Below are 26,299 nucleotides of genomic sequence, written 5' to 3'. Positions count from 1 at the left end.
AGTAAAAGAGCCCTTTCGCCAGAGGTATGGAGGACCGGCCCCTGTGCAAAGACATGGGCAGTGCCATTAGCTGGACTGGTATCATTAGTTCCCAAAACACACCTTCTGCTCTCCTTTTCCTCTCCTCCTTCCTCGTCCCAGTTAGTCTTTCCAGAGCACTCTGCTGGAAATTCCCAATAACTAGTCCAATAACTAGGCTTTTCCCTCCAAATGTGATTTTGCACAAAATTTGGATGAGGCCTTTTTTTTTTTTTTTTTTTTTTTAGATCCCTGAAATGTGTGTCTGGTGGAACTAAATTAACTTTTAAAAAGAGTTCCAGCTTGAGTGTGTTGGGCATGGCTGGTGGGGGGTGCCTCTGCCATGGCCAATTGAAATGATCTCATTTCAGTCTGTTTAAGGCAGGAACTATTCATCGTCTCCAGGTTACACTTTTTACGTTGTTTGATGTCTTAGCATATTAGAGACTGAAATCTTCAAGAATTGGCCTAGAGTATTAATTTTGAGTATTTATGTAATTGTTCTGTAATTTGAATAGGTGCCTTATTGATTGATTCCTGTAATTATTTCATTTAGGTTTTAAATTAAAAATTAATAATAGTCTGACAGTTTCTTAATTACATGTGTCAAGATTATTTTGAAGGAAGAAAATGCTGTGTTTTAAAGTAGTGGAACAACCTCAAAATCTCTTCATTTTTCTAAAGCAGAACGGTATTTCAGTTGAGGGGCAATAATAAAGCTGCGGTGATTGGTCCTAACAATGTAAACTGTGTGAAGTATCTAAAGAATTTGTTTATGTTAGGAAATATTGGTCTTAATAACGTGGTACACAAACACTTTGGCCAGTTAGACTAGAGTCTGACCTAAAACAAACATGAAATAACATTTAAATTAGTTGTAACAGCGTACTTACAGAGAGAAGAGAGTTTATTTTATACTAAAAGCTATTTAATTAGAAACTCCTTGCCTAAGGGGAGATCCTTTCAGGGTATATAATTCTTAAAGTCAGCCTCGGGAAGCTTTGGTTTAAGATGCCTGAAGGAGTCCAAAGTGAGAGGTGTCTAGTGAAATTTCACACATGCAGAAGCACTTTATGAGGTATAGATTGTGTTATTATTCATAGGCTAGTTGGTCCAACTCAGATACCTACAGTTTCCCAGTACCTTTGACATGTGTGTATTCCTTGATCGAGCCCTGAAAATAAACACACTTTTACCGTGTGCCTCATTTGCAAAGGACTACAGACAGAAATGAGAAAATTCCGTACTGATGAAAAATGGCTCTGTTGAGTTATTTCATTACTTATTTAATGAAAGAGTCATTAATTTATCAATTTGATGCCTGAGCCTAAAAGTTGGACTTTCCTTTGTTTCTTGGCCCGTTTTCTTAATTACCTGTATGCTGGAAGGGTTTCAGACTTTCTCTGTGCTTAGCCTTTCTGAGGTCCTTCCCTGGATATGAGGTATCCTGCTTTACTGAGATTTTCCCTCTCCTGCCCCCCTCCCCCCACTTTCTTGAGGCTAGGGTTTGGTTGGGAGCATAGGAAAGGAAACAATTTAATGATCATTGTTCCATGCACTCACTTATATGGAGACAGTAATGGACTAAGAGAAACCAGTCTTAAAGGAAAAGTGAATCACTGAGTCATGAAATCCTCAAGAAAACCTTAGCAATGGAATGTTAATGCTTTTAGACTATAGTAGATTATCTTAAAAGTCAGACTTTTCTTCTTTATGCAATTGTTGTAAATCCCCAGCTAAAGAGTTCTTTGAAGGAGGTTTTAGTTTTGCTGGCATTCATATTCCATAGTTGGTCTGACTTGTTTTGGAAGATTCAAGAAATTTTCTGCCAACTTATATCATAAGAAACAATTACAATGCTGAAATGACTAGAGAGGAAATGTGTGTGTGCGTGTGTGTGTGTATAAGTTTAATTTGTTAAGCAAAATATTCCACTCTCATAATGACTTCAGGTTGTCGTTTCATTAAAGGCTAGTAGAAGATGCTGCCCTTCACTTCATGTCATTTTTCGAGATGAAAATTGATTTGTTCGAGTTTCAAAGCAAATAAAGGGAGACAGAATAAACAACAACAGGGCAGGGGTACTGCTGCAAACTTTTTCAAGTACTTTCAGTGTATTTTTCATCTTTACTTTTATGTGATGGGCCTGTGAAATAGAGCTGTAGACTGGCGAAGACTTTAAATGAAATTTCACACTTTGATGATTTTTTTTTAAACTTTGATACATTGACAGCAAAAGGAGCTGCAAAGCTTTTATATAACTTGAGCAGTAACGCCAAGCAGCAGTCAAACGTCTCTATGCATTTGTGTTTAACTGCAGAAGAAAAACATGTCCATGGGTAGTAGAGGTTCTTATCAACCCCCTAATCCCAGATCCCAGCAAACCTTGAGGGCATGCCTCAGATCTTGCTGAAATCACTGTAGACTCCCACAGTTTGCAGATTAAATATGCTATGTGTTCCTGGCTCCAACAACAGTTTTATGAGCTCACTAAGCTTCCTGTTTTAAGATCCTTTTCTTAAGTTTTTAGGAGCTGCTAAAGGCAATGCTGTCTGGAGTAAGTGGTGTTGTTAATTTAGAGACACTTTGGACATTTCATTCTCTCTTTAAAAATTGCCAAAATTATTATTTGTAAATTGAAGGACTAGTTAGGCAGGGAAGAGGGAAGGGAGCCCTTTGAAAGAAATGGGATGTTAGATGCGTGCCTAAGCGCAAAACTTCACCTGGTGTCTCAGTTGTTTTAAGGCACTTTTCCTTTGCGTAGCCCCTTAAAATTAGACTGTTCCCATTTGTAATTCTAAATGCACTATATATTTCAGTGCCACACTTCCTAGTTACTCATGACCACTTCTGTTTTTTTTTTTTTTTAACGTGAAAGTGTTTTTTGTTCTGTGTTGTGTATATTTCAGCCCGACAAAATGTCCCAGAAAATCTATGGCTCTCTAAAGAAACTGAATGAACAAGCCATTACATAGTTAATAAGGTGGCACTGGAACATTCCAGCCCCCCTCCTGAAAGGCAATATTGTGTGGAGCTCCACATCTGCATCTGTAGTATCTACAGTTGTGTCCCCGTATATTGTGCTTTTGCATTTTGCTCAAGAGTCATAATGACCAAAGAAAATACTTACATCATCGTCCAACAACATGTCATATAATTCCCAAGAGAACTCAGCCAATTTTGTGCTTAAAGGTTATTCAATGAATGAAATTGTGAAAGCCCATTTGTCAAAGTACTGCATGGTTTCTGTTAGTTTTCAAGCCCCAAATTCATTGTCTGCCCTGGCCCGGCCATTAGTCATCAGTGTATTAGCGCTGCCTTCAGGCCATGCTGCCCAGCACTTCTTCACACCATTATAGCTTTGAAAGTGTACTCTGTCGACTTGTAGAATTACTGCTCTGATTTCCGCTTGGCTGGGTTCGAGGTAAGTCCCCTCCCTACCTCCTAGCTGCCTGTAATCCTTGCTTTCTTTTAAAGCTCCTTTCCAGAGATTTAGGGGAGAACTTTCTTAAGGGCCCTGTTGGCATCATACTGTGGTTTTGTTGTGGTATGCACTGTACATATAAATTGTACCTGCAGTAAATTGGATTGATTGCTGGCCTGAAACAGCTTTGGGGCTTTTCTTTTCTTTACTTTTTTTTTTTTTTTTGATGGGAGGGGGCAACAGTGTGTGTGTGTGAGAGAGAGAGACAGAAAGAGGGAGGGAGGGAGAGACTGAGAAAGGAGTATGTTTTAAATATAAGCATTTGATTGTATACATGTGAGTAATTTTTATGCCACAAAATTAAATAATGGGAGACAAATGTAACTTTATTTAAATCTCTGTTGGAATACCTTCAGAATGCAGTGTGATCTCTTACTTGCTTATTCTCATTTGCACATTTTTAGCTTTAGCCACTTTGACTTTTTTTGAAGACTGTGTAAAATACCTAACAATATTCCAGGGTGCCTTACATTATAAACTATTGGTTTTTACAACAAGGGACAGACCGCATAATGCTCCCAACTTGGATGCAAGGTAACTTTCAAAGTGCAGTAATGAAGGCATGAGACAGTTAAACTGTATGATTGATTTCATTTTGTGATATTTTTAAAAAGAATAACTCAGTCTCAAGAGAGTTACCTGTGTGTAGAGAAACCTCAGCCAGCCTCCTAAGAATGAAGCCTTAATGAACTCAGATGAATGGAAACCTGAATGGAGTGGCCAGAAGTGTGGACCAGGTCATGCACCTCAGAACAGCATCTGCTGTTTGAACTGCGGATGTTCAAATGGAATTCCATACCCAAGCATTTCACTGGGAGGGTTTGCGGTTTGGGGTAGTTTGCACCGACAGTTTTGTATGTGATGGAGGGTGTACGGGGCAGGTGTGAACGATAAGCTGAAGAATTCTGCGAATAAGCAAAGTTCATAGGCTCAGTGGATGAGGGGGTGATTTGTACTGAATAAGACTTAATTAAACATCCTTAAATTTTCGAAAATTTGCTTTTTTTAAAAAAATTATTTATGTATTAGAGAGAGAGCACAAGCAGGGGGAGCGGCAGGCAGAGGGAGAGGGAGAAGCAGGCTCTCCGCTGAGCAGGGAGCCCGACGTGGGGCTCGATCCCAGGACCCTGGGATCATGACCTGAGCCGAAGGCAGTTGCTTAACCAACTGAGCCTCCCAGGCGCCCCCGAAAATTTGCTTTTAAAATTGCAATTAAGATTCAGGAGTCACAATTTTAAAATTGGGAGGATAAAGTATGCTGAACACATCACACACACACAAAAATACATTAGGTACATTTGGGATATCTCTAGCTGGTTTTTGGCACCCAACAGGTATTACTGGTCTAGGATTTGTGATGGTTTCATAGGCCATGTCCTCTGTCCCCTTAAGCTTGATTGTAAAGACACACATGATTTTAGGAACCAAAAGTTATGTCAGTCCTGTAAGAATAATTTTTAAATTTAGGATTTTTTTCTTCTAAAAATGTGTGAAAATTTTTAATTCCCGTAAACCTCAGTGAAGTGAGACAAGGAACACCTTCGATCAGACATGATGTTTTTGTGATATATATGGGTTTCAGGGAAATACAGTTTTCATGAGTTTAGCTGATCTATGGACTGATAGCTGACTTACATATCTCATTTTCTGTCTGAGGATTGTCTCCAGCAAACCCACAGAAAATGGGGGTGCCGGCTTGCTCCGCATTATTGCTCATTTGTTAATGGCACCTGCTATGCAGGGTGCTTCCTGCAGATCCTAACCAAAGCACACTGGATGCTGTTTTACAGTTTCCCAAAACTCAAGAATTGGCAACAGGTATTAAATAACGACCTTATACTCCGCTGGAATATTTCTCCTAAAATACTACTGACAGCAGACAGAGAGCAGCTGATGCTCTTTTGTTTTCAATAGAGATGGCAGAAAAGTAAAACAGGTGCACAAGATGTCATTTGCGATTTTACCTGTAATAGCAGTGATTACTTTGTGTCCAAAAAGCTTTTCAGTGGTTGAAGGTAAATATGTGGATTTCTTAAAAGTTTAGATGTCACTAATTTACTAAAGCCAAAATCACTTAATCCATAGTCAGGCAGTTATTTCCCCTTAGAGTAATTCCATTCCTTTTAGAGTAATTCCATTTTGGGACATCTATCATGAATACTGCTTATCTGGGACGAGAAGCCTCCAAAATATAGGAAAGAAAGATTGAAAACAATAGGCAGCAGATTTGGGGAACCGTCTAGGCTACCAAAGACCACTTACGGCAACTTGAACAGCTTTCTTGTTTGCAGGCAACGCTTTAGGTTTTCCTAATTAAGGAAAAGTCAAATCATATGGAAAGGTAAAATAATTGTACATTTAAAAATACTATAGTTAAAGATTCATGAAGATTTCATTAAGAACTTATGAAGTAGAGCTTCTTTTCTTGCAGAAAAGGAAAGCAGTGCAGACAGGGAAGGGTGAGGAGGGGAAAGGAAACTGTTGGCTGGTCACAGGTTCTGCATATGTAATGGATTTGAAGTTCAGAAAGATAGTTGGAGCCCAAGGAAATTCAACCACATTACAAACCTATAAGAGGTTTTCTATAATGCGTGGTTGCATGAAATCCACTGAAACATTTTAAATTCCCTAAATTTTGCTCATTGAAACTCAGACCATTTTGTACTTCCAAAATCGTTCTAAAGTTAAAATCAGCATTAGTTTGTACTTCTTGATTTTTTCCCCCTTCTTCCTAAAGGATTCATTTTCATTGGAAATGGAGTTTTAATGCTACAGGAAGGTATAACTATTTAATAGAAATTTTACCTAAACAGTTGCTCCAAGAGTAGCATCTTGAAGTAGCAGCTAATCTGCTAGTAATAAAAGGTGAGAAAAATGTCACTCCTCAGTGATACAGGGGAGACCCCTCAGAAATCCTTACACAGGCTGCTTCCTTCTGGCTTTTTAAAACATGAGCCCATTAGGGAGATCATTCAGCTTATAAATATACAGGCAGGTGTAAGTAAATGTAATTTCTCTGGAGGAAAGCCTTATTCCACTCGAGCAATAGTTCCCTAAGCTGCACAGAATAATTTCTCACTTAAGGCCTAATCATGGTGCTGTTAAAAGCCCTGCTCGGCCTACTGGAATGCCTTCTCTCTGATCCCTCATTGGCAGGAGCTATTTTAACCTATCAGAAACGCATTGGGTTCCCACATCAAGCTTTTAACTTAGTTTTTTACATCTTTAAATGCGTTAAGACAAAAATGAAAGAGAATTATTGCCCAGGTTCAGGCAACTTAAAAATAAACCAACTGGATTAGGGAAATAAATTAAGTAGTCTGCTGTTCACAAAGGATGCATTATCAGTTTATAACTACTGTTTCATTTCACCTTAGATTAGAAAGTCGCAGACAGTTCAAACATTTTACATGTTGGTTTTAGCACTGGTGCTGTCCTTAAAAAAATTTTAACTGTTGAAGTGATGAAGAAATCCTGCTTGGATGTGGATCCCAGGTTTCACTGCAGAGACCTGCACTGGGAAAGGCTGATTTTTGCACATGTTCCCAGAATTGTGATTTTTTCATCCTCCCTGTTCACTACCCAAAGCCTGTTGAGGTTGAACTTTGGAACTCCACTGAGCGCCTCCCTCCCTGAGACACAAGGAGATGTGTCCAACCCTTAACCATTCACAACACCTGAATCTACTTAGGGCAGCTGGTGGAGAAACAACATTTGGGGGCCAGGTTAATGGACGGTGAGTTAGAAGTTTTGTGAGTGAAGCCCACACCCATTGGCTTGTGAAGACCTCCAGTGTTCCCCAATGTTTTATGGCAGCGAGACACACAGGGTGTTGCATTGCGAAGTACCTGGAAAGTTGCACCTCCCCGGATTCAGCTGGGAAAACAGCTGTGTGAATGAGAGCGGGGCTCCCTCGGACAACTGTCTGCTGGAAATGCTGCCGGGCCTGTTGCAGAGAGTTTCCCAGTGCCCGTGACTATGCCCAAGGAGCAGGGTAGCCAGTGCGAAAAAAGTGGTAAGGGGCGCTTCTTTCCCTGCAGAGGCCCTGCCGGTTGCGACCGTTCAGCCTCGCCGTGCCGGGAAGCCAGCCTCAGGAATGCGGTTCGCGGCGGGGCCGCCGGCGTCCCCGCGGCCCCCGACACCCCGCGACAGCCCCCGCGGCTTCCGGGAGCCGCGCCCGTGCCGGGGCGCGGGGCGCGCGGGGCGCGCGGGGCGCTGCGGGCCGCCGGGGAAGCGGGGCGGCCGCGGCGGCCGGCCGGGGAGCGGGGCCGGGGCCCGGAGCGCCGTGCGCCCGCCCGCCGAGAGCCGCAGGCCCGCCGGGGCGGCGCGGGGAAGCGGGACAGGAGTGCGGACCGGCAGCCTGGCTGGAACCGTGCGCGGGGCCGCACGCGGGGCAGCGGGCGTGGGGGCGCAGGCCGAGCCCGGGAGCTCTCCCGAAATGACCCCGGCCCACAGCCTGGAGAACTATTATAATAAGAACGGGGACTCCTCTTTGCCGTGATGAAGTTCCTGGGGTTTGGTTTGGTTTTCTTCACGGCAGCTCTGAAGACAGGGCCACTGGAGGCTTTCTGTGCGAAGGGGCCGTTTCAAATGCAGGTCCCCCCAAGAATTGCCCAGTGTGGTCTGTTGGCGTCTTTCTTGAACTGACTTTCAAATGGAGCCGTGCACCAACTCCACCGTCACCTGGTCAGGGCCTCCAGCAAGCTTTAGATGCTTTCTCCTGTAGTAGGAGGTTGATGCAAGTTCAGATTTCTAATTCAGAGAGGAAAGACCCACCTGCAGGCAGGTTGCTAGTGGGCGAAGGATTAGGTTTAAAATAGGGTCTGGAATTAATTGTGCCCTGGGTTTAGGCCTCCGGGAAATTACAAAAGGTTCAAGGGACGGTTGAATGGGGAAAAGCCAGGACTGCTTTCAGGAAGGAATTTTTATCCCTTCATTTACCTATGCAACTTCATGCTCTAGCAGGTCTGCACTATCAGAGATTTCCTTGGTTGTTTTTTTGTTTTGTTTTGCTTTTTCATCTATTCAAGCTGCTGGGACTTCCAACATCAGCTACAAAAAAAATTTTTCTCTTTTTTCTTTTCTCCATAAGCATAAAAAGTCAAGGGGCATGCCAGCAAATCTTGCACGTAATGTTGCATGTGGTGGAAGGAGCTGAGGAACAGTGTGGAGTTCTGAGAGGAGGAAACGTGGTGGGGGCGGGGTGGGGAAAGTCACCTTTCATTCCCGTCTAAAAACCAGTGGCATGTTTTCCTCAGAGAAAAATCTTTGAAGTGAAGCAGAACTGAAAAAGTTTTCCTTGCAACTTATGTTCTAAATAAATTATACTTTATTTAAGAAATCCCAGGTTTTAAAAATAGTACTGTGGGCCACTGCTTCAGTTAGGTAGGCTTGAAGATTCCACAAGGAATTTTTACTGGACACTTCTGTACCTCACACCTTCAAATATCAAATCAGGACTGAGTTTCCAAACTGGGCTTAATGTTCTATGGAAAAAAAAAAAAAGAAAAACCAACCTGCCCCTACTGCTAGAAGCAGACCCTCTTCTGCTAACTCCTCATGCATAGTTTTGATGAGGTGTGAGAGCCTAGAATGTTAAAACTTTCCCCTTTGTAACTGACAGGGACAAAGTTGTGTTTTTATCAGTAAAATAAGCTGATATAATTTATAGGGATATACAGGAAGCAGATGTCTACCTTGGCAAGTTGCCATTTTTATAGCCCTGTTCCAAGCATAAACCACACTTTTAAATAATTAGTTACTAACTAATGAGATCTAAAAATAAGTTGTCAAAATAGAAGAAGGGGGTAGATTCTTGAGTGACCAAGGGCCCATTTTTAAAAAAAAATCCATTTCGAACAGGGAGAGGGGGTAGGAATTGGTATTCTCTAAGACCATTAATTAGTGCAATTTCAGTCAGTGCCTGGGGCTTTACCTCTTCTCACGTGAACCTCTCTCTCTGGTGATGAGTATTTGGAGGGTTTATTGCTTTGTTAAAACGAAGTCCTTTGCTTGGGGGAAAAACCAACAACTCCACAAAACCCAAGTTTCTCAAGGAACTTTGGTGACTTGTCACCTCACTACTGTTAATTAGCTCCCTCTACTAACGGACAGACTTATTTCTTAGCCAGGAAGGAATCCTATCCTTTCATTTTTTTTTTTTTTTCCTGGTCCCTTGGCTTGTTTCCATGTGCAGTTTTAACTTAGCAAACTCCATCCAAATTCGACCAATAAAACCGTATGTGGGTTTTGAGGGAAACAATTATAGTAAATGCCTGTTTATCCAAAATGGTTGTGAATGGAGTGTTTCGATGAAATATTCCTGTTGAAAACTATTAGTTTTTGTATAATTCGTCAGTTTTCGAAGAAACACTGGCTATGAAAGAAAAGATATGTAGCGGAATCAATGGTGATTAAGATTGAAGACACTGCAGGATTGTCCGGGTCACCAGGTCATCTCAGGATCGTTTATTTACTCGGTAAACATTCTTATGGGTATGAGGTGCTAGGAAGATAGCCATGGTGCTTGTCTTCATGGAGCTTAGGATCTGGAGGGGAAGCTGGCCATGAAGCCATTCAGGAAAGATTCTGGAAGATGACTTCATTATTGTGATGGGCGTTGGGAAAGGCTCATGGCAGGCTGTTGAAATTCAGTAGTCTGGGCTGCCACCCATTCATTTCTTCATCCAGTTGGCAAAAACGTCAATGGGTACCTGTTGCACTGGACACATAGCAGTGAACAGAAATGTGTGGAACAGTTGTCTGCAAGCTTTGCTGAGCCTAATGCTTACCAGTGCTGGCTAAAGTTTCCAGGGGCTACCTCCGAGACGTCAGGGATTGGACCTGGGAATTCGAATGTCTTGGAAGCACTGTGGCAAGGCTGATCCAGGTGGCTCTTGTCCGACCTTGGGAATCAGTGCTCTGGACTGGGTTAAACTCTTCTTGTGGCATACTTTAAAGATGATATTAACATCAGTTTTGGGGGGAGCATACAGGTTCTCGATCTGTATTCATGGAAGAGCTTGGAGGGCCCGTGATCCCTTGGAAATCAAATGTACACTCTTTGGTGTGTGTTGAAGGGTATTTTTCTGGGGAGAGGATCCATAACTTTTAACATCTTAAAGAGGACCGTACCCACCTTCCCCCAAGGTTAAGTCCCAGATCCCAAGGTGTGATTCCATCATGTGACAGATGAGAGATCTGAATCGCGGGGTAACTCCAGGGGGCGCCATTCAGGTAGCAGCCTCTAAAGAGGCTCTGGCCTCTGGACCAGCGCCTGGCCTCAGCCCAGTGAAAGGAGGATCAGCAGCTCCTTTACTGTGGTACTTTGTTAGCGCTCTTTGACAGATGTTTCAGAATTTGGAGTGGATCTCACAATTGATATGCAAATTTAACTCAGTGCTGCTTTTTTTCTTTTTTTATTCTAGAAAAGCTGTTCTTAAGTAACTTGTGTGTTTTACAATGAATGACAGTGGATAATCAAGGCAAACAAATGGGGGTTAGCAGAAGAGATATATGAGTATTTGGAGGGTTTATTGCTTTGTGCCCGGCAGCCTCTGGATCTTAAGCTTTTCTAGTTACTTGAATTCCAGACCAAGGGGAGAATTTCTCATACAATAAAGAAAGACTTTTCAATTCCCTTGCAAATTTGAGTTAAGGCTGACTAAAAAGATTTCATCTGGTATTTTAACCCTTTTAGTCGGTTAAGCAGTTGCTTGTTTTATTTCAGTAATCGTTGTTTGGATTGAACATGGTGGCGTCTGCTAATGCCCACCATGAGTGTTGCAATCTAGACAGCTTGAGGAAAACATGCTGGAGAGGACACTTTTCATCTTGCAGTCTTTGCAGGTGCAACTCATGACTGCAAAAACAAACAAACAAAACAAAACAACAACAAAAACAAGAACCAAAGAGAGGAGTCAGGGCACTTGCCTGTAGCTGGGTGTTCGTATTTCTTAAGCGGTCCCAGTCTTTGCTCTCAGCAATCTTTTGACTTTTCCTGTGGGATCCAGAGCATGTTGTTCTGTTGCCTTTGTTGGTTTTAATAATGTAGCACAAATGAATTGAAACGTTCTCATGTCTTAAGAAAGCCTAAAGAGTACGGTTTACCTTGGTGAATTAGGATGAAGGGGCATTTTGCAATTCAGATATATCAGGTCAGCAGACATCCCGAGCTTCTTGGCCCACATCACGCTCTGTTTCCAAAAGTGGAGCTGGCCTTGGGCTTGAGAAATGGCCATGCTCTTTGAAACACCTAATTAATACTTAAAAACCTTCCCCTTTTGGAAAGTTATCGCAATGCCCCTCCCTATAAATTTGGCCTCCTAAAGAGACACTTGTAGATGTGGCTTACAAAAGTAATGCGACCCTTGGGTTTCACACCATAAACACAGCTGAAAATTGAGATCTTCAGACCACTTTATAACAAATGCCCAGTAGGAATTTGGGAAAAGTCTCACATTATGGATACTTCCCTGCCTTCTCCTTTTGCATGTGTCGGACAGAACTTGACTGGCTTGTTATTACAACTTGGAGGTATTTTTGCAAGAAAAGTTGTGGGCAAGGGTCTTCCAGATTTCGAACTCCTTAAATAAAGCTCTTAGACCCCTCCTCAGGCCACAGGTGAAGTGGGCTTTTAAGTGAGATTTTTTTTTTTTTTTTGGCCCACTCTTCCTGGAAGTTGATGGCGCTATTGTTTTGTTTTAGGCATTCCTGGTAGCAGAGAGCTGAAGTAATGAGAAGGCATCATGGAGGCCCAGTCCCACAGCTCCACAACCACTGAGAAGAAGAAAGTGGAGAATTCCATAGTGAAATGCTCCTCGCGAGATGTCAGTGAGAAAGCCGTGGCCTCCAGCACCACTTCCAATGGTGAGCAGCTGTGGGCATTACCAGCATCCGAGCCTAGAGTCATTTCTGTGTTCTCTGCCTTCCTTGTCCATTGAACATTTGCACCTGGACCAGGGTTTGTTCCTTTAGAGGTTAAAGAAAGCAAAAGGGGGGTGCGGGATGGGCAGGTTTTAGTGAGCTCTATTTTGGCACCAAGACTACATGTTTTCTTCCAAATTTTCTAATTTGAGATGTAAATGTGATAGGTTATTTATTATAGGAAGTTCCTGTTGTGGCATTTTGGAAATCGTCTTGATTAGTCTGGCAGGAGTTCAAAATACTTTGCATTTCACATGGAAAGTCTACACTGGTTGGAATAATTAGTTATTAGTTATTACAAAAGACGCAAAAGTTGCCTTGTCAAGATTTGGTGAGAGGATCCCTGCCTCCCCCACCAACTCTGTGCAGTTCATTCGAAAGGATTTTAAAAGTTGTTAATGGTTGGACCTCAAGGTAACACTGGTATCTGAGACGCAGGTTTGGCTGTTGGCTTATAAAAATGGACTGAATTGTGTTCACAGATAACACCTAGCTGCTGTTTCTGGGTGCTATATATATATATATTTTTTAATATTTTAAGCACAGTGTTGAGAGGCATTTCAATTCAAACAGGGAGCATTGCAAACAAATTCCAGAGCCCCCCTCTGGAAAAAACCAGACTGAACAGGTTAATGGTGACCGCTTCCTTTTCCCTCTTTTCTACTGTCCTAGGCCAGTAGGTGCCTTTGCTTTTTGTAGATTTCATAGCCTCCCCAGCCTCCTCCCACCACCCTCCACTTTTCCATGTGCCCTTGAGAAGAATGAGCTGGTCTTTTCTCCAACCTTTAGGGCACTGCACATCTGGGCACCCTGATTTGCATGAGCCAACCTGCTCCCTCCCTCCCTGTGGGCTTTTATTTATTCCAAGAAAGACTTTACTAGGTTGACTTATAATTTTTTTTTTTTTTTACATACAACTGGACAGTCAGAATCTACTTTGGAAGGTAACTGCACCTTCCTTTCCTGACTGTGGCCTTGTCCAAGCTGACACGGAGGAGCCTGGCCCCTGTTCCCCGTGCCCATCCCTGTCGGAGGCTCCCCTTCCTGGATGTCACCAGCGTGCGTTGCTGGCTTGGCTGGGCCACGGGAGGGGCTGGTGTTAAATCTGCTGCTAATGAGTCCAGTTTTGAATTGATCCTCAGGGACATATATTTATGTCTGAGTTAAAATAATGAATTTACATACATGTGGAAATTTGTCCCTATTTCTCCCTTTATTTGTGGTATTTAAAGTCCGGACTGGATCTTATTTTAATGGAGCTGGATAGTTGTGTTATTCTTCCAGTGTGGTTAAAGAAGCCCTGTTTTCGCCTTTTAAAACATCACGTGACCCTTGTTTCTTTTTTTTCCCTGGAATTCATAAAAATTAGGCAAATTTCTTATTCCAGAAATAGAATCAGTACATGCAGGGTAGGTTGTTTGATAATTTTTATAGTGATGTTGTAGGAATGAGCACTTTCTGGGTGTTACGCTTCGCGAAACATGAGCTTTTGGTTATCTACAGCTTGTGTGTGCATGGGCGGGTGTGAGGGTGTGCAGAAGTGTGTGGGTATGTGCGAGCATGAGTGTATAGGAGTGTGCATGTGGGTGTGAGCACAGGTGAGAACGAGTGTCCGTCGGCTGCCCTTGTGGACCCTCTGGAAGGCACTGTCCTTGTGGAATTTCAGCAGCCTCGCCCAGAGGTCGGGCTGTCCCGCAGAGGTGGGTCTGTCCCGTTGAAGGTGCCGCCACTCCTGCTCCTCCCACACGTGCTTTGGGAGGGTTTTGGTGCCGCTGAGTTTGTCTCGAGCCGCACTGACCACGAGGTCCTCTCATGAACCTAGTTAGGGGCACTCAGAGCAGAACCAACCTAACCAGCCCTGTGGGAGCCAAGCAGTCCCTCGAGAACATTAGCCAGAGAAGGAGCAGTTATGATTCACGAAGTTGGTCCTGTCGTCTGAAGTAATCACGGATCCTGAACCAAACTCTCCTAGCTTTTGGCCCCATTGGCCTGTGTCCTTGAAATACATGTGGCCTCCTGAGCGTAAAACCTGTCCTGTTCGGGGCAGATGCTCATGAGGTTTGCAGGGCAAGTGCCTGCAGGAGAGCTGTCCTGCTAACCCGGCCAGCTCTATGTTCCCAGTGTTCCTGTTTCTCCTAAGGGCTTTATTAAATGTTTATTTTGGGATAATATAAAGACCCCACCAAGTAGAAGAGAAATGGAAGTGGTGGTTTTATGCATGGGTTGCAGTTCTCCTGGAAGATTCCAGGAAAACCGGAAAGCAAATTTAAAGACAAGAACAAAAACCTTTTGGTTCGTGATTGCTCCGCGTGAGCAATGCTAATAATTGTACCAGGGTCCTTCACAGGTTTTCCTAACTAGTTCAGAGCCTCTTTGTAGTCCCAGGATCCTGCTCCAGGGGCTGGAATGACCCAGCCTCTTTTTTGTTCTGCAGACTCCTACCTGGTCTCCTGCTTCCCTCCACACTTGGCTGGGGTCATCCAGCTCAGCGGGGGGGTGGGGGGGTGGGGTGGGGGAGGTTGGCAGGGTTCGGTCCAGGTTTGGTTTGGGTTTTCCTGCACGTGGGGCTGCTGGTGTGCTGGGTATTGCTGGCAGGTGGCTGCCATGGCCTTGATCATCAGTTCTTTTGTCCGCCCTGTCTCCTGTTCTCTCTTTTCTCTTTCCAAACATTTCAGTGGTGCCTGGATACCTGCACTGAAGCCGTTCACACAACGCACATTAAGATCATGTCCATCCTATCGTAGCTAGTACTAATTGCTGCTATGACCAGGGGTGTTCTTGGGCTTTCTTTACAAAGCTCTGAAATTCAGGGATTTGTCCATGAATGGCTAAAGATGAGTTTAGCCTCAAGAACCAAATGGATGTAATACATGCATTCCACCCCCCACTCCCCCGTCCACAATCTCATGATTAAAATCCAACAAAACAAGCAAACAAAAAAATTTTGTTATTGGCGCTGTGTTAGGTTGACTTAATTAACTTTTTCAGCCATTATGTGCTACGATTTGTTCCCGATTGTGAACCTTCTAGCCAAACCACACACATTCCACTGCATGTCCTTACACATCTGTTTTCTTAGTTTTCTCAGCTGAGTATCTAGTCCTAGAATAACATTCATACAGAGTTTTGTTTAAACACACACATTCGCACAACCCAAATGTATGGTTCAAAAACTGAACAGCCTTCTAAATAAGCATTTGACTCTTTAACACTGAAATTTAAAATGACACACACAAGCGAAAAGCTGTTCTGAGTCTTGTATGGGGGAAAAAGACAAGCCACGTTTGATTTTTTGTAACATTGAAGAGCCTATATCAACCTAGAAAGCATTTAGTATTCTTACCCAGGAACCACAATGTGTGTGTTTCATGTGTTTGATTTTAAGCTTTAATGTTATTTAGTAAACGTAAATGACAGAAGAAAAGACTTTCAGTTCTCTGAGTTTTTGTTAAGTGCAATTGTGAATGAAGGATTATTTTTGGCATCTAATATATTTCACATATACAGTGAGTGCCCACATATTAGGTGCCATTGTTTACTTAAAAACCACCAAATGTGTTAATATGCTAGCACTGCAAGTAAAATTCCTTAATAATCTGTTTGTTGCTGGTATGGATTCATTGCTTTCAAAGCTGCACGTTCTGTTTTGTAAATAGTAAATGGTTTTTTAATCCAGATATTCTGGCGTTTTAAACACTGTCCTTATCCTGTAACATTTTCTTCCATGATTTGCAATAACTGACTTTTCAGTTTGAAGTGTTTTATATCATTTTTGGCCTATGATTTTCTTTGAAAAGGGTAATCTGATCTTTCTGATTAACTTACTATTCTGCTTTAAAAACAAGAAAGGCCCTAATAATGAACGTATGTAGGCCGTGGTCTTGGAGATCTTTTATTGGCTCTGATGGTTATTGGGAACATACCTTAAGTGATAGAAAGCAGAAATTATTATCCTAGTGGTGATGCAATGTGAAACCAGAGTTGATAGGTTAGTAATGGAGAGGAAGTTCCGTGTTCACTCTGTTTCTTTCAAGAGGAAGGACTTGGTTCTCCTCTGCTTAAAAAAGACTCTTAAAGGTTTGTAAGGGGAGAGTGTTATGGTCTGCAAATATGTAAGGAGATACTTTTTTTTTTTTTTTTACTTTGACCTTTGGTTATTTCCTGGCCCTGGGATTTTCTTTTGAACTGTCCAGTAACACCTATCAGTGTATCGTGATAGCAATTGGTCTCCTGGCTGGGAGTAAGGTGGCTCAGAATTTTGTTGGGAATTTGGAATTCATTGGCTCTTCTCCACCATGAGCTCTTGTCTCGCTGAATTTTTTTTTTTTTTTAATGGTAAGCGAGGACGTACTTAATTCTGCTCAGAAATGGGTGAGTAGTTTGTACCCTGTAGACTGTGAGTTTTAGTTTTCTTGTGCCTTTAGATGTTCAACACCCCCTTTTTTTTTTTCTTGGCCACATTTTGTTTCCTGGCACATGACAGATGGATGGGAAGGGCTGTCAGATAAAATGGATTCCAAATTATAGGATGTTGGTTAGGAGAACCAACCTTTGGTTGATTAGGTTTGGGGATGTGAGGGCTTGGACTGAGTTCTGCACCAGGTCTGGACCGGCTGTGTGAGTGCGGGCAAATTAACTTCTCAAAGTCTCAGTTTCCTCATCTTTTTAGCAAGAAGGTAATGAGACCCACTTCACAGGATCTTTAGGGGATTAAGTGAGGCAGTGTCTGTAGCCTTCTGTCGGAAGAGCTTAGCAGATGTCAGCCATTGTTCTTGGTCAGAGCATGTGGATGAGTTAAATGTTATGAATCCAAAACAAAAGGATTGTGTTTTCTTGAAAATACACATAGGTTTTGAAATGAAGGGAAAAATGTTTGGAAAAAGTAATTTTGAATCTGCTGGACTCTTGAAAAATAATTCAAGATGTTTCACAAATCCTGAATGTGACCAAGTTGCACATCTTAAGGAAGGATGGATAGCAAACTTTCTGTGCCATTCTTCTGAATGGTTTCTTAAGCCAGAAAATCAGGAAGATAATTTTGAGAAAATTTATTTTGAATTTTTTTAAGCTTGAAAACTAACATTGATTATATGGCTTAGCATAAGAAACAGCATGTGCATGTCCCTTTTCTTGATTCTTTTTTCTGGGGTAAAGTGTTTCCCATTTAGGAGATGGTTTGTGTTGTATCAGAGTTAGATTTTATGTTTCACCTTTTTAAACCAACTAACTAATGATTGTTAATCTGGTTCTCATAAGAGCCCTGGCTCCCTTGCTCTCCACACTCACGTGTCCCTGAACCCGGCAACCTCTGATTCTTATTTAGGCTGAGTAGATCACCTTTCCTGCAGTCACCCAGGCTTGAAACTGCACCATCACCTTTGACCCCTCCGTCTCTCATGCTTCCCACATCCTACTAGTTTTGAAGTCCTGGTAGATTTTCCTCTGTAATTATTCACCCCTGTGTCTCTTCAGGCCACCCTACTGCGCTGTGCTATTTAAAACCTACTACCTCATGCCTAGACAGTTAAAATAACCTTCTATCCAATCACCTTGCCTTTGGTCTCTGCTCTTCTCATTTATGGGACTTGTTCTTGCCAAATTAATTTTTTTTATGGTTCCGCTCATGCCATGCCCCTCCTCTAGAACCCTGAATGATTCCCAGCTACATATAGAATACTGTTCAAAAACCCTTTGATTAACATTTAGGTATCTTCCAAAATTTGACCGCAGTCTGACTTTCCAGTCTGATCTGCTGCTACCATACTTTCCCATCTGTAACCCATATTTTAGCTAAATTGAAGGGCTCTTTGTTTTCGTTGATGTTGTTCTTCCACAGAATGAGTGTAAATTCTTCTCAAATGTGACAATGTCCTCCCTCTCTCTCTCTCCATACGGTCTTGTGTCCTTTTGGGAACTACCTGGTAGCACTTGGTTTTTTGGGTATTTTATTTATGATGATTATTTGCATGAATAGATTAGATTAGATTTTAGAGAAGTTTTAGGTTTACAGAAAAATGGAGCAGAAAGTATAGAGAGTTCCCGTCCACCCCCTAACCCCCTTGATCCCCCTGTTATTTACATGTTACATTAGTATGGTACATTTGTTAAAATTGGTGGACCAATATTGGCACACTGTTATTAACTAAAGTCCATAGTTTTCGTTAGGGTCCACTCCTTGTGCTGTAGATCCTGTGGGCTTAGACAAATGTATAAGGACACGTAGCCACCATGACAGTATCCTACAGAATAGTTTCACTGCCTGAAAAATCCTCTGTGCTCCACTTATTCATCTCTCTCCCCTCTCCATAACACTTAATGTTTACCTTCTAGTTAAAATTTTTTTGAAATTTAAATTTTAGTTAACATACAGTGCTATTTTGGTTTCAGGAGTAGAATTCAGTGATTCATCACTTACATACAACACCCAGTGCTTATCATAAGTGCCCGCCTGAGTACCCATCACCCATCTAGCCCATCCCCCAGCCACCTCCCTCCATCAGCCCTCAGTTTGTTCTCTGTCATTCAGAGTCTCTTATGGCTTTTTTCTCTCTTTCTCTCTCTTCTTCTTTTTTACCCCCCCCTTCCCATATGTTCATCTGTTTTCTTTCTTAAATTCCACATATGAGTGAGATCATATAGTATTTGTCTTTCTCTGACTGACTGATTTCGCTTAGCATAATACACTTTAGCTCTATTCATGTCGTTGCAAATGGCAAGATTTCTTCCTTTTTGATGGCTGAGTAATATTCCATTATGTATATATACCACATCTTCTTTATCCATTGATCGGTCGATAGACATTTGGGCTTTCTCCAGTTTGGCTAGTGTTGATAATGCTGCTATATACATCAGAGTGCATGTACTCCTTCAAATCTGTATGTTTGTATCCTTTGGGTAAATACCTAGTAGTGCAGTTGCTGAGTCATATGGTAGCTCTATTTTTAACTTCTTGAGGACCCTCCGCACTATTCTCCAGACTGGCTGCACCAGCTTGCATTCACACCAACAGTGCAAGAAGCCTCCCTTTTCTCCACATCCTCGCCAACATTTGTTGTTTCCTGTGTTCTTGATTTTAGCCATTCTGACAGGTGTGAGGTGGTGTCTCATTGTGGTTTTGATTTATATTTCCTTAGTTAAAATTTTTTGAAAGTAGCACCTGGTTTGTACCCCCCATGCTCCACCCCCCTTCAGTGTCTTGTGCTGGGAGGTCCCCAGCGGACATTCAGTGGGCCTGCACAGTATGATGCACAAGCCTGCCAGGATTTACAGCCGCTCCACGGGGACAGGGGACATGTGGAGCCCAGCGGCAGTGTTAATGCCAGGGCTTGAATCCCAGCTCTGTCGCTTCATTGCTGTGTGATCTTAGGCTAAATACTTAACATCTCTGAGGCTGGCACCATGAGTAACCCACCATGTCAGCTATTATTTGTACTAGGCTCTTTTGAGTGTAAGTCGACAGGATTTCATTCACGGGCACTTTTCATCTCGTTCTTTCAGCGCAGCATCATTTGGAAATAATCTAGGAGTGGGTAAACTTTAATCTGATCAAGAGAATTAGAGGGTATTGGTTTGCAGAAAACTCTTAAAATGTGGTCCTCAGGACGTAGTTTAACAGGCAGGTAAGCGGATGACAGGAGCTGCGATCAGCAAACTGCCTCGAATCACTGGTCCCGAAATTGGCATACGTTTGGATTTAACTAATCAAATGCTTTCAGGGTCTACTTCTCATTCATAAATATTCATTCAAATTATGGGATGAAATCAGTAAATCTGTGCTAATGGGCTTCCCTGAGGGTAAGCCTCCTTTTTCCTGTGTAAATAACTATTGGATTTCTCCTCTAAAAGGACAATTCTTGGGCACTCAGATAAATGAGGAATGAATATCAAACCCATCTTGCCAGAGCTTTCCAAACTTGGGAATAAAAAGCCACCGCATGATGTGTATTGCTTGTGGAAAGTTTCTGGGCTGCTTTGATTGCTTGTGATCAAGTGATGTGGTTATTTCACATTTCCAGAAATAAACTGGTCAGAATCAGAAACAGTAACCGTAACAGTAACAGCAACAGCTCAGGGCCAAAATGGCGCTTGTGGGTGGGCATGCTCCCTCTGGGGAGGTGGCTCAGTGGCCTCTGCCTCCTTTGGCCCAGGTGGGGGCAGGGCCTGCGTGTCCAGGCAGCTCACAAGGTGGGATGCTAGAAGGTTGCCGCACTGAGTACTGGGTCCACCAGGGTCCCAGGCAGAGAAGGAGGTGGGGAGATGGAAAAGCAAACATTTCTGTGTTATCTTGTTTACGTGGAAATCTTTCCACATATATCTGTGGTCATTCACATTTATTTAAGAAAACCGGGGCACCTGGGTGGCTCGGTCAGTTGAGTGTCTGCCTTGGGCTCAGGTCGTGATCCCAGGGGTCCTGGGATCGAGCCCCACATCGGGCTCCCTGCTCAGCAGGGAACCTGCTTCTCCCTCTCCCTCTGCCTCTCCCCCTGCTTGTTTGCTCTCTCTGTCAAATAAATAAAATCTTAAAAAAATAAAAATAAAAAACCTTACATGGTGCATAATTCACTCTTTTCGTTGTGCATTTCTGTGAGTTTTGACAAATCGATAAAAGTCACGTACCCACCACCACAGTCAGGACACAGGTCCAGCACTACCCCCCACCGAAAATTTGACAAATACTTCTTTTTTAAACTTGGCTTAGCAATACATGCCATAAGAGTCACCAGTAATAACAGGAAGCATTAGAACTACAGTTGCTGCTTGACGTTACGTGTATTTCGTGTTTTTAAAAAGTCCGTTTTTTTTTTTTTTAGGCCCTGTTTGCATAGTTTTTCCCTTTCTTTTTAAATATTTCATGTTGAATTGTTAGTGGAAGTAAAATGTTATTGGAAATTGCCCAGAAATATATGACCTAGTGTCTCTGTTAGTCTGTCTTTTCTGAGTGTCCAGTCAATGTATTGTTTCCTTTTAGGCCAATTTAAAATATCCTTTTACTTAAAACTACAAGGCACTCCTATTAAAGAGGGCTTTTTCTGCTGTTGTTTTGCCTCTATGAATTAATTGCACAAGAATGCTAGAATCAGAACATGTAATGCAGCTCCAACCTAGAGAAGAAATAGCAAAGCCTTTGTTAAATCTGTTTTCTTTCTTTCTCTTTTATTTTCTTTCCTTTGTTTTTTTTTTTTGTTGTTGTTGTTATTGTTTTTTTGTTTGTTTGTTTTTGGTAACTTCTTTTTCCCCTCTGCTTTTATAGATGGGACTTCATCTTAGGTAGGGGAAATTTTTATTATAAAAGTTCTTCCTACTCTGACTTAGACTTTTTTTTTTTTCCTTTTTCACTCCTTTTTTTTTTTTTTTTTACCCCTTTCTTTGACTCTTTCCTCTTCTCGGGCTCTCTCTCTCTCTCTTTTTTTTCCCCTTTAGTTGTAGAAAGTTGAGTTCCATCCCAATTATTAAATCTTAGGAGACCATTCCCACATGGTTCCGTAAATGGTAGCTTCATCCCGCGTCCTTTCATCTCTTCCCCTGCTCTCTGGCTTGACAGTTGAAAAGGTCTGGCTGCGCCACACAATGGTTTGATTGGTTTCTCTGGGGGAGACTTTTCCCTGGCTCATCATTCGCCAGGCAGGTGGACCAGAAAGTCTCTTGATTCTTTTGTTGCCTCTCAAAGTCTGAGGTCTTTGACTGAATAAATCCGCCGTCATGGGATAATTTGCTAAAAGGAGCCTGGAAGATGTGAGAGAAAAGCCTCCCGACTTGGGTGCTGCATTAATGAAGTAACGGAGCCTTGGAGTTTGCAATGGAAAAATCACCAGGAATGCAGTGGGTGGAGACGGGCTTCTTTTATTTCCCATAATAAACTTTTAGTTCTATCATTTAAAGCATGCCTGCCCCTCTGCTTGCCCGCCGGCCCACTGTGCCTGCATTTGCACCCCTGTTTAAGGGGACAGCCCTGTCCGGCTGGAAGCCGTTTGGGCACTCTCTCTAGTTAGTCATTAGATTATTACCAGTGGGTGGAAGGTATTCCATATGACAGGACTAAGGTTGAGTTAACACAGGATGAAAAGTAATTTACAGATAGGCTGTCCCCAGCCATCTTTGTAGCCCCTGATAAGGTTTCATTTCAGAATGGATAGGCGACATTTCCCCTCACGGACTCATTCCGCGACACCTGTGATAACAGCTTCTGGATCCTAATTGAAATTGGTTTCAAAATGGATTTTCACTTTTCTCTGTCTGTGGAAAATATTGAATGGACTCAGAGCTGCCACAGAGAACCCCGGACCTTGGAAAATGGAGCGGGAAGCCAGGATCATCTTTCATAACAGTGTCGATGATATGACAGTTTTGTTATCTGTCTTATTAATGAAATCATTGATCACCTGATGAGGGAGATAATACACTACGTTCCACCATGTTCATGAAGCTCAATTAGATTCGTATTACAAATAAGGAGGGGGAGGAAAAAAACAAACAATGGAACTGAAGTAGTAAAGATCACTTAAAACTTTTCATTCCCAAAGGGACCATTTCAGATCAGGACATTCCCAGTGACTGCAATCCAAGTCATTTTGAAATTATCGGAGCCAACGAGACATTCCATGACCACCTTTTTGGCCAGTGTGGAGTAACCCATGTTTTTAGTAAAGATTCATTAAGTGAAATTCAAAAGTCGGCAGGGGAGTGGGGGTCGTGTGGGGGTGGGGGGGAGTTCTGAATGAAATGCTTTGGAATGAGCAGAATGAGAAAAACAAAATCCGCAGAACCTCTTCCCTCCCCATGGTGAAGGGATTTGGGGCTTGTCCGGGGTAGGTCCAGTGGATAAGGAAGACCAGACTGAAAGAAAAGTAGCTTATTGTCTGACGCTCCTCTCTTAAAGCGCTTTGGGAATCCTAGTAAGATGGGAATTCGATTTGGATTTAACGAGGTGGCTCTATTGTTTGGGGTCGGGCTGCCCTGGAATGTGCTCTCTGTTCCTCCCCAAGGAGGGGACGAGAGGCTGATGACTGCTCATGTTTCACGGTGAACTGTACTCCTAGGTGTTTCTCCTTTCTCCTTGCCAGCAAGGATCAATCCGGTCCCATCTGAGCTTGAAAGAGGAGCTGTGATCAAAGGCTCTAATGATGTCACTGATCTCTGGTGATTGATTAGGAACAGAAGTTCTGGGGAATTCTGCCTTATAATTCCTTATATTTCCTTATCATTTCAAATTCATTAGTGTCTCTCATTCTGGGAGCTAGCTGCTAACCTGCAAAATTACAAAAACGAATGATAGAAAAAACAACGTATTTTTCCTCTGGATTTGTCTATGTCTATTTTTAAGTTTATTGGAACCATGGCTACATTTTGTAAGCAACCTTCCCCTTTAAGTGTACTGCAGGGAAACAGAATTCCTTCTATGAGTCGGGATATGTATTTTGGAATTCTGCTTGTAGATTGGGACAATATCATGTGGGAGTGAAAGCATTTGCATGGTTTCCAAAGCAGTCTAATCATATAGAAGGTAGTTACACATTAGGCAGGCAATCATTAAATCTATTTGAATGTTTTATTACCTTGGAAATTTAGGATTTTAGGATTTTAAAAATCCTTTCAGTTATTTTTATGGAACTAGTTAACATTTTCCTCCTGCTAGTCAAAAATAAAAGTCAATGCATTCCGTGCCCCAAGAAGTGAGAAACTGGGACAACTGGGGAAGATTCAACTTGGAAGGAAATAAAAAAAAAAAAAAACCCAAAAAAACAAGAGTGAGCGAGAGATCTCTTTCTGGAACCGCTCTCGACTCTACTGTAACTATTGGCTTAGGTCCACATAGAGTAGGGATTGATTGCGAAAGCACTGGAAAGAATTCTGTTTTGGAAGGCACAGCAGCCCAAGAAAGAAAAGTTGAATGGAAAATGGAGAATGTACAATATTATTAAAGTCACTGTTACCTCGTGTGGTCTGCTGTGGGTTGTCAAGAACTATTGCTTCATGCTTGTTTACAGCTAATTCCCTTCACGGAAAACTTCATTTTGAGAACCGCTCTGAGTAGGACTGATAAATGCGTTCATAGTCTAGGGTGAGGTCTAAGGAGGAGAGATCATACAAATGAGCCTTTGGGAGAAGGTAGTGAGATAATTATGAATCCTAAGCTATAAGGGATGTCAGAGACTCCCCTTTCACAGAATATGTGTGTCCTCCTGACAGTGATAAGAAAAATAATCCTGGACCCTTGCCTATAACCAAAAGAGAACTTCTAGAAAGAACAGAACAATGGCATGGTTAAAATAATGGAACTTCCAGCAATGTAAACATTTTCTGGTAAAATATGCACCTAATATTCATTTGACGATTTCTTCCAAGCATTTAAAAGCTAGAGAACACACAGTGGCGCATTTCACATTAAGTTTAAATCAAATCTGTCTTGAAAAACTAATGTTTCTAGGCTTGTTTTCAAATCCTGGCAAGTTGCAGAGCAGTAGAAAAGTTCCTTTCCTATAAATGTTGACAGCAGTTCCGGTGGAGGCTAACAATGTTTTATAAATAGAGTTTACTTAGCAAAAACCATATGTATGCCTAGTGAAATAACCTCACATTTATTTATGTTTTGATTTATAGAAAACATGTGCCCCTTGACAAAGCCTTTGGGCTCTTTTCCGCAATTAAAAGGAATCACGTTTGAAAAAAAATAGCTACCACCTTAATGGGAAACTTTTTCACATAAATTCAAAGCACCTTCTTTGATCAGTTTCACACAAATTGAGACTATTTCCATCCATCAGTTTAATCCCCAAAACTGGGTGAATTGAAGGAAAAAAGATGCTTACACACACACACCCACCCACCCACCCCAGCGTACATATTGGTTGAATATTGGGGAATCCAAGGGTGTAAAAGGCTGGGTAACAGGACAGTGGCAGTATGCCCTTGCAGCAGGAAAATTTCTATTGTTGCTTCTTCCTGCTGGTGACTAGTGTTGGTATAGAATGAGGTCATAGTCCTCTGGTTTGCTTTGTTGTTTTTTAGACTGCAGAGGGGGAACATGGTCCTATATGTACCTGTTGCTAGGTCTTCATCTGGCTATCAGAAAAGTATCTATACCTTGATTCTCTTTCCACCAACAATAGATGAGAAAGAGAGGGAGAAGCAAGTGCTTTGTAAATTCCTTATCTAGTTCCTTTTTCTTTTTGAAAATTATATGAGCTGGGGCCAGGCTATAAAGTACTGCTTAATTACCATGCTAGACTAGATCAATGACTTTTGTACTGTTGATGCCGGATGGTGGGGGGATTGGAGGCAGAGAGAAAGTCAGTGTTTAAAGATAGAAATTTGATCATACATGGGTATACTAATGAAACAAGTATAAATCTTACATATAACTTCTGGTTTAATTTTGTACCTTGTTTTAATTTGGGAAGATTTCATTTTTAAGTACAAACGAGGGACTATATGTGCTTAGAAAAAGAGAGTTAAGTTTTTATCGAAAATCTTTCTCAGAAAGGTAGTGTCAGTCTTCTAAGCCCTAGGAAATCCTAGTTCCTGCCTCCATGCAGTCGGGAACAAATTCTATAGAGCGTAGTGGGAATATTTCAAGAGCAACATGGCCTCAAACAGAAATGAACGATCTTTTTCAGCATGGGGGCTTAAATGTCAGTCCAGGACCCCTTGAGGTTCATGGATAGGCTCCAGAAAATGGATCAACCCTTCAAAATTATTTTAGGCAGTACTTTATGGGCATGTGTCTGTTCCCTCTTTGTTTGGGTTCTTAAAAACATTCATGACATAGTATTTGCCAGAAGCACTTGAAGGATGATTTTGCAGCTCTAACTTTCTTTAGGAAAATATTCATTGAATGATGACAATGGCTCTTTGAAGGAATGATTATCTATGAGA

The 26,299-nt window shown here is 42.0% G+C and overlaps 1 protein-coding gene across 2 annotated transcripts in view; it reads left to right on the top strand.

The window, feature by feature from the left end:
- GLI3 (GLI family zinc finger 3) overlaps positions 1-26,299 on the top strand; it is a 276,807-nt gene that overhangs the window by 2,137 nt on the left and 248,371 nt on the right. For both annotated transcript variants that reach the window (XM_064575454.1, XM_064575455.1), the window contains exon 2: positions 12,209-12,370. In XM_064575454.1, coding sequence (XP_064431524.1) covers positions 12,250-12,370 — 121 coding nt within the window. In that variant the 5' untranslated portion in view covers positions 12,209-12,249. The remainder of the gene's footprint in view (positions 1-12,208; positions 12,371-26,299) is intronic.

Source organism: Mirounga angustirostris, unplaced genomic scaffold, assembly GCF_029215605.1.
Source record: "Mirounga angustirostris isolate CCGP_5_RB_7025 unplaced genomic scaffold, mMirAng1.0.hap1 SCAF_12, whole genome shotgun sequence".
Taxonomy (NCBI): domain Eukaryota; kingdom Metazoa; phylum Chordata; class Mammalia; order Carnivora; family Phocidae; genus Mirounga; species Mirounga angustirostris.
Note: the sequence above shows the minus strand (reverse complement) of the source record. Positions and strands in the feature narration are given on the sequence as shown.